Below are 8,660 nucleotides of genomic sequence, written 5' to 3' on the forward strand. Positions count from 1 at the left end.
CAGCCCCCCCCGCGCCCCCCGCGCCAGCCGGCGGTTCGCCACACCGCAGGACGTGCTGTCCGGCCTCCCCGCGCCCACCTCCGCCGTGCCGTCCCTCCTGGACGTCTTCCACAACCACAGCCTCCACCTCGACGCCACCGACCTCGTCGCGCTCTCCGGTGGCCACACCGTGGGGCTCAGGCACTGCGTGTCCTTCGAGGTGGAATTTCGTGTGTAGGGATGAAATCCGTAGATCTACGAAGTAACGCCAAAAGCGAAGGCAGCTCTCTGGGTCCCTACCGCCCCTGGGGTGCGAAAGCATGGGGGAGCGAACAGGATTAGATACCCTGATAGTCCATGCCGTAAACGATGAGTGTTTGCCCTTGGTCTACGCGCCAAAAGCGAAGGCAGCTCTCTGGGTCTCTACCGACCCTGGGGTGCGAAAGCATGGGAAGCGAACAGGATTAGATACCCTGATAGTCCATGCCGTAAACGATGAGTGTTTGCCCTTGGTCTACGCGGATCAGGGACCCAGCTAACGCGTGAAACACTCCGTCTGGGGAGTTTGAAACTCAAAGAAATTGACGGGGGCCTGCACAAGCGGTGGACCCGACCATGAGCCCCGACTTCCTCGGCAGGCTGAAGCGGACGGGCCCGGCCAAGGGCACCGACGCGCGCACCCGCTGGACGTGCGTACGCCCGACGTGTTCGACAACCAATACTATGTCAACCTGGTGAACCGGGAGGGGCTCTTCGTGTCCGACCAGGACCTCTTCACCAACGAGGCTACCCGGCCCATCGTCGAGCGCTTCGCGCGCAGCCAGCGGTACTTCTTCAACCAGTTCGGCGTGTCCATGGTGGAGATGGGCCAGATCAGGGTGCTCACAGGCGACCAGGGCCAGGTCCGCCGGAACTGCTCCGCCCGCAACCCAGGCAGCGCCGACGGTAACCTCGGCCTGCAGTGGTCGTCCCTGGTGCAGACCGTCGTGGACGCCGCTGCGGAGAGCCTCGGTTTCTAGCATTAGTGGAGTAGTAGCTGTTAATCATGTCGAAATAAAATACAGTAGTGGGCAAGGCAAGGCATGATGAGGCTGTGTACCACCCACGTGTGTTATGTTCACCAGTTAGGTTAATCGATCGATGCGTATGTTGCTTCTTTTTTTTGAAAGGGTAATACTTTATTTCTCACATAATGGCAAGATCTTTTACAACATGTTGAGAAATAAAATCTGGGATAGCACCTTCCCAAAACTCTGAAGATCTACTAGCTAGAGATGACTTAGCTATGCAATCAGCAACGCAGTTTGCTTCCCTAGGGCAATTACTTACTTCATAACTTCATATTTCGCATAATTCAAACCTATCTCTTTGCTCTCTAGTAGGATAGCCGCTTCTTGTCCCAAGAGAGTTTTAGAGTTGAGAGCACACACTGCATTAGAACTATCCGACTCAATGTGTAGGATGTTACAACCAATCTTGCCAGCCAAATAGAAACCATTTTGGATAGCAATCATCTTTGCCGCATCCACTGACACCACATGCGGTATGAACCAAGAAGCAGCCGCTATAAAGTCACCATGCTCATCTCGTGCCACTGCTCCTGTGCCTGCAGCCAAATTTTCAGCGCTGAAAGATGCATCGACATTGATTTTAACCACTCCTCTCATTGGCTTGTGCCACATATGATCACGCTTAATCATCGGCTGGTTCGGTGTTAGTGAGCAAATAAAGTTTGTTGCTAGAACTCGTATTGATATGGCGGTTTGGTGCGGCTGTCGGACTATCTCGCCCTTAACAATTTGTCGTCGTTGCCACCAAATATACCAGCTTGCCACCGCAGATAATTCAGCCACAGATAGAGCGTTCTTTGAATCGTGACGCTCCAAGAGAGAAGCCAGAGTGGATGCGCCTGACCGGTCCTCCGCAACAGCTTGCAGAACTTCAGCCTCGAGTCCCAGCTCCTTCCATATATCCTTCGCCCTCTTACATGTGAATAAACAGTGTTGAGCATCCTCATATCCTGTCTGGCATATCGGGCATTGTCCCGTAACTAGAATATGGCGGCTTGCAAGGGTACCATAGCATGGTAAAACTCCCCTAATCACCTTCCACACGAAGTGTTTAACTTTGCCAGGAATTCTCAATCCCCACACACATTTTCAGATATGATTTGGCCAACTACCTTGTGCTGCACTTAGATTCTCCCTGCCTCCAAATTGGTGTTGGAATTGCACATGATAGGCTGATCGCACAGTGGAGACACCAGATTGATTATAGTGCCACGATACAAAGTCTACCATCACCTGCACTCGAAGAGGTATTTGTAAGATTCTGTGTGCATCAACTTGCCAGAAAACATCTCGGATCAAACTCTCATCCCATTGCCCAGTATAGGGATCAATTAATTCCTCCACCTTGCTCAACATAGTTGCTCCCCTTGGAGTTATAATTTTCCTTGTTTCACTAGTTGGAATCCAAGGATCATTCCAGATATTTATCTGTGAACCCGTACCCACCCGCCAAATGCACCCTCTCTTAAAAGTTTGTATACCCGATACGATACTTTGCCAAGTAAAAGAAGAGCCCTTTTTTGATCCCGTCATGAGTATATTTCCATCAGGGTAGTACTTTGCACCTAGAACTCGTGCACACAAAGATTCGGGATTCTGGAGTAAGCGCCAACACTGTTTTGCTAGTAAAGCAAGATTAAAACTGTGTAGGTCCCTAAACCCCAATCCACCCTTACTCTTTGGGATGCATAACTTCCACCATGCAAACTAATGCATCTTCTTCTTTTCCTCACTATCCCCCCACCAAAAACCTGCAATCTCATATGTAATTGCCTTGCAAATATTTTTGGGGAGTTTAAAAACGGACATAGCATAAGAGGGGATTGCCTGGGCCACTGCCTTCAACAAAATCTCTTTCCCCTTCATTGAGAGCATCTTCTCCTTCCAACCCTTAATTCTCTGGCAAATTCTGTCAATAAGGTGTTAAAAACAGTCACTTCTATCGACTCCCACAATAGTGGGAAGACCCAGGTATTTATCTGTTAGTGCCTCAGTTAGAATATTCAGATTTACACATACCTCCTCTCTAACCAGCACACCTGTATTCGGCCTGAAGAAAATACTCGATTTAGGAGTACTTACACACTGACCACTACTCCCACAGTAAACTTCTAGAATTCTTTTCAGTGTGTTTGCATTCTGGACATTTGCTTTCATAAGAATCAACGAATCATCTGCGAAAAGCAAGTGGGAAATAGATGGTGCATCTCTGCAAACATGTATCCCTTCAATGCCACCCACTTCTTCTTCATGAGCTAATAGGCTAGAAAGCCGTTCTGAACAGATCAAAAACAAGTAAGGAGATAGAGGATCTCCCTGCCGTAAGCCTCTTGATGGTATAATCTCCTCTGTTTCCACTCCATTGAACCTTATTTTATAAGTCACTGAGGAGACACATTGCATTATCATTTCCACCCAAGCCGAGTGAAACCCCAATTTCAGCATCATTTGTTCTAGAAAACCCCATTCTACTCTATCATATGTCTTTATCATGTCCAATTTTACTGCACAAATTCCATTCGATCCATGGGTCTTCTTCTTTATTGCATGAAAGCATTCATAAGCTACTAACACATTGTCAGTTATAAGTCTTCCAGGGACAAAATCACTCTGTGTTGGAGAAATTACCTCTGGAAGTATCTTCTTGAGTCTGTTTGCAATCATTTTTTATATGATTTTATAGACAACGTTGCACAAACTAATAGGTCGATATTGAGTGATTACCTCCGGGCTATCAACCTTAGGAATTAACACAATATTAGTTTGATTCCAACCGGTCGGTATCTTCCTGTTGTGGACTGTCTCTAGCACCTCGTCCGTAAGTTCATCGCCTAGGATGTGCCAGAAGTGTTTGAAGAAAATTGCATGCAGTCCATCAGGCCTGGGTGCCTTCATATCCCCAATCTGAAACAAGGCCTTCCGTACCTCCTCCCGCATGTATGGCTCCATCAATGCTGTGTTCATTTGTGTAGTGACTTTTGTTTCACCGTATGCATCAAGCCTTGATCATATTCTGTAACATCAGAAGAAAAGAGGCCAAAGAAATAATTTGAAATAAGTGGGTTGAGGTTATCATTTCCCTCTACCCACCCATTATTATTATCTTTCAGTTTCTTAATTAGATTCCTCCTCTTCCTAGCAGAGGCAAAATTATGAAAATACTGACTATTGTGATCCCCTCTATGAAGCCTTGATCGATGCGTATGTTGCGTGTTCTCTCTCAGCACTCAGTAACGTTATTATTCTGTCTGCTTTATTTTTACCTCCCTTTCTTGTCACATGGCTAAGAGTGACGCTAAACAAACCTAGGTGAAACACTCCACACATTGTTCAGTAGATGCCTCTGGGGCTTGGTTCCTGAGCACACACAGAAGACCGTATGTTTATGGAGAAAGCAGAAGAAAAGGGCTAGTGAGTTAGCTTAGCCAACCCAAAGTATTATCATTATTAACACTGACCGACTTCAGTGACCAGGGAAACAAATACACACGCAGGTGAAATAACGTCAGAATAATCGTCCACTTCGGTTCGCACATGGGGAAAAAACAACGTCCGATTTTTTCTTTTTACACAAAATATGTGATTTTGGAATGCTTGCCGACGAATTCGTTCCTCGTTGGGAACAAATACACACAGTACAAACAGCTCTTGTAAACATCGGATAATCACGATGGGATATTTCCAGCACATTGCTTAATGGCCATTCAAGTACATATTCTAAGATAGATGCTGGAATCCACAATCGTCCACGCCAAAAGGCAATGATGAATTATAAAGTTGTCTTTAAGGAGCAGACTACGAATATATAAATGCCATGTCACAGTAAACTTCAGCACTTAAGATTTCAACTTGATAAATATGGATATGGTAATTTTCCGTACCAGGCAAATGGAACACCAGAGGCTCAGTTCCAAAACAAAATCTTAGTCGCTGAAAGAATTTACACAGAAGAAACATACTTAAAATATGCATCTAGATGTGCGCTTCCATATCTTTGTACACCGAGATTTCAGACCGTTTCACATAGTTGGTAGATCAATCCATAAGGAGGACATTCTTCACACATGCTCTGTATGTCAAAAGCAAAAGGTAGCTTTAGCTGGTAGGGATAATTATTGTGCTGCATCAAGCATGAGCTAGGATCCAATATAAAAGCAGCCCGACAGTCTATATTTACAGCAATCGTCTGCTTAACTCAGAGTTATGTATAATAACCCAGTGATTATCCTGATCTGAAACAATCAAACGCTTCACCAGTAGCATACCCAACACAAATGTTTAGTGTTTCTAATGTATATTATTACTATAAAAGACATAGTCCTAGTCATTTCTTATATTGGTTATTTTGTCCTGATCTTTCAGAATAAATACTGTACTCTTCTGAATATGTATAAAAGAAGTAAAAGGGAAAACACAGATACTCCCCTACGAAGCAATTCCGTAGTACCGCTTCAGTAATATTCTACTACTCTAAGCAAGGGACCTATTAAAGTCAATAACAATGCACCACGTCTCTACAAGTCATCAAGTAAGATTTCACTCCTCTGCTGTTTTAAATACATACAACACAAACCGACAGGCATTGCACATTGCGTACTCAATTTTTCTATTAGAGCCACATTACCTGTAAGGTAAGGAAGTTCTGCACATCGCACTTGGGTCAGAACTAAAGCTTCTCTTAACAATTAGGCTTAGGCATACGTGAAGGGATGAGCAGATGAGAATTCATGCATAAGAGTAGTGTGGCCAAATGTTTGAATTTGTCGATTGATACACATAGTTGTCTTGATTTGACATGCAATACGCTTTTATATATAGTTTGCAATACTTTTTGGATCGATCCGCCATCTTAAGATCCGCTATTATTTTTATTATTGCCATCTGTAATGTAACCTATCCCTTACAGAAAACTAAGTGAGTACACATCAGCATGTTGACAGTGATGATTACTTAATTACAACAAGAGTTTATATTTCAGAAAACTGTGAACATCAGTTTCGATCTGGTGGGATATAAAATCCCAGCACGTTTGGAACAGTGTTATTAACAATTTACTCTAGTGAAGTCCAACGTACGCCTGTTTTTAATCGACTCCAAACAGCAGTCGTGCCAGATTTCCCAGTAAATCCTAGGAACAGACCAGTTTGTATCAAACCAACAAGATACTGAATGCAAACATGCACAAATGATTCCCAACCTTATTAATAGAAAGAAAGAGCACAGTAGCAACAAAAAAAAAGGAACTGGCATAGCTGCCTAATGGGTTGGATCAACTGGCTTAGAATCCTCAGTGAAAGAAAGACAATCCAATTGCTGTAACTAATCAGGGAGATGGTAAAAGTAACTGTGGTAATATCATAGTGAACTACAGTTGCCGAAAGGCAAGTATATCTAGATTCGGCTAGTTGGGGACAAAACCATGGTGAACCAGAATACGTAATGGACTTTTGCATAACTAACTTCGCCGATTCCATAATCAGAGTTAAGGAAGAAGGAATAATTTGTTTATAGATACATAAACCGGGATGGATATACACAACCAGTGACTGAGATGTCTCAGACCGATATGCCAAACAAAGTTCTGCTAATTTAACATCATTACATACTGCACAATATGTAATTGAGTCTCTCATTTTGACAAAATCAGTAACCATAATGGGAAAGATGATGTAAAGATGAGTCATGAATCAATGCAATTGTTTCAAACTGTAGCTTTGAAGGGAATGTTTATTTTTTTTGTAACTCAGGTAAAACCTCTGTAACAACAATCAACAATGGATGATCCATAATTCAAATATGCAAACATAGAAAGACATGTTATGGGTAGCAACATACATTTCAGGGAGCGAAATTCCTTGCTGACAATACATGCACATGCTACTTTGGAGCTTCTAAAGCACTCTCAATCTGCAGGATTAGCTGGTCAGCAGGCAACGCTCCCTCCTGAATACCGGCAGATAAACAAAAATACAGACCAAAGCCACGTTATAACAATTTCATCAGCACCAGTCAAAACAGCATTTATAAATGGAGAAATATGAGTGATCAAAACTTACAAAGCGATAACAAGGTTCCCCATCCTTGAAGACAATGAAAGTTGGTAATGCTTCAATTTTATACTTATTTGCAATGCTTGTATATTTCTCTGTATCAATTTTCACAATGTTAATCTTGTCACTCATCTTCTCATGCACTTCTTGAAGTATGGGAACCATGTATTGGCACGGACCACACCTAACAAAAAGAATAAAAATAAATGCAAACATACAGCATATTGGTATATATTTACCAATCTTCCTACAACATAGCCATGCAATTTGCAAACATACACCGTTTTTTTGTCAGAAGGAGAAATGATGCACTTCTTCATCAAAGTATGTGAAAGAAATTAGTCACAAAACACAGAATCATATAAATTAGTAAGATTCACTTTTAGTGTTCAAAAGGCAGTCATCTTTGGACTAAAGCAAAACTAACATGGTAGCACTTTAAGAATCCACAAGATGAACACTAAAGAAAACAGTTAAGAGCTTGGCGGTACTTTCTAAGTAGGAACAGGACATGCCACCACCAAACTCGGCTCCATAAGGTTTAACACAATGATGATGGGCACAATTCACAGTATATCTAGTATAGACCAGCGATGTTCTAGGCCATATGTACATTCAGGAGCACTAGCTTTGCAAGTGGCCGCGTACCAAGTTGCATAGAAGTCGACGAGTAAAGGCTTTTCAGACTTCTCCAATAACTCATCGAAGGTAGAAAATGTTTCCTTCTTAGCTTTGACCTATCGGAAAAGATAGAAACAACAGAAAAAGTAAACAAAAGAAATAGATATATTTTAAAAGCAGCAGATCATTAAGTCATTAAAACAGAGTAGAATGGTTCTTTTTCATTTCTATGATAATGTCTGTAGATGACTACTGCGTAAGAGGGTTGCACCATTGAAACAAGTGACCAGCCAAAAACAACATAGCTTTTTTTAGCACCAAAAATAAAAAAAAAACGTAGCTACTGATGGCTCTTCACCTACATCAAGTTAACAGCCTAGGAAGAAAACAGACAAGTGGCACAAGAGTTTATATTATACACTTAATATTAATTTTTTTAACAGTTTAATGTTACTTTAGGATTATTTGTTGGAATTATGAAGACATTTGGACAAAATAATACTCCCTCCGTAAACTAATAGTACAAGACGTAGTGATTTAAAACGTCATATATTACTTAGTTTACAGAGGTAGTGCTATATATAGCGTAGTTTTCACAAATTTTGAATCAATGTATTTAACTTATATTGTCTCTATATTGTATATATGTATATAAATCGTGGAACCCCCCGAACTAACATCCGAGGTCCGCCACTGTCATAGACAATTACATTTAACACAAAACTATGTCCGGCTACACCCAATTCTACTATTACTAGGATTGGTCTGGACCTCTGAACATAGTACACAAAGCGCCCCCTTGGCTTCAGATTTTACATGGCAAAGCAGAGATTTTATCTGGTCCAAACTAAAATTCCCCACTAAAATCCGTGCGCGTTCCCACGACCGACCGGAGGTGGCCCAAATGCACCGAGTACTCACCAGTAGAGCGGCTCCCCTG

General features: G+C 42.4%; 1 protein-coding gene and 1 pseudogene across 2 annotated transcripts; one reads left to right on the top strand and one right to left on the bottom strand.

Moving 5' to 3' along the window:
• The first annotated feature begins 16 nt into the window (after window positions 1-16).
• On the top strand, window positions 17-1,002 carry LOC125527839 (annotated as a pseudogene).
• A 3,875-nt stretch (window positions 1,003-4,877) lies between these two features.
• Window positions 4,878-8,660, bottom strand: LOC125527840 (thioredoxin Y, chloroplastic-like; the record flags this gene model as incomplete). Of its 2 annotated transcripts, none has more annotated exon segments than XM_048692350.1 (5): window positions 4,878-5,118; window positions 6,885-6,992; window positions 7,106-7,283; window positions 7,748-7,836; window positions 8,642-8,660. In XM_048692350.1, coding segments are annotated over 4 exon segments (352 nt in total), but the record flags the coding sequence as incomplete, so codon positions are not given.

Source organism: Triticum urartu, unplaced genomic scaffold, assembly GCF_003073215.2.
Source record: "Triticum urartu cultivar G1812 unplaced genomic scaffold, Tu2.1 TuUngrouped_contig_4451, whole genome shotgun sequence".
In the NCBI taxonomy this organism is placed as follows: Eukaryota; Viridiplantae; Streptophyta; class Magnoliopsida; order Poales; family Poaceae; genus Triticum; species Triticum urartu.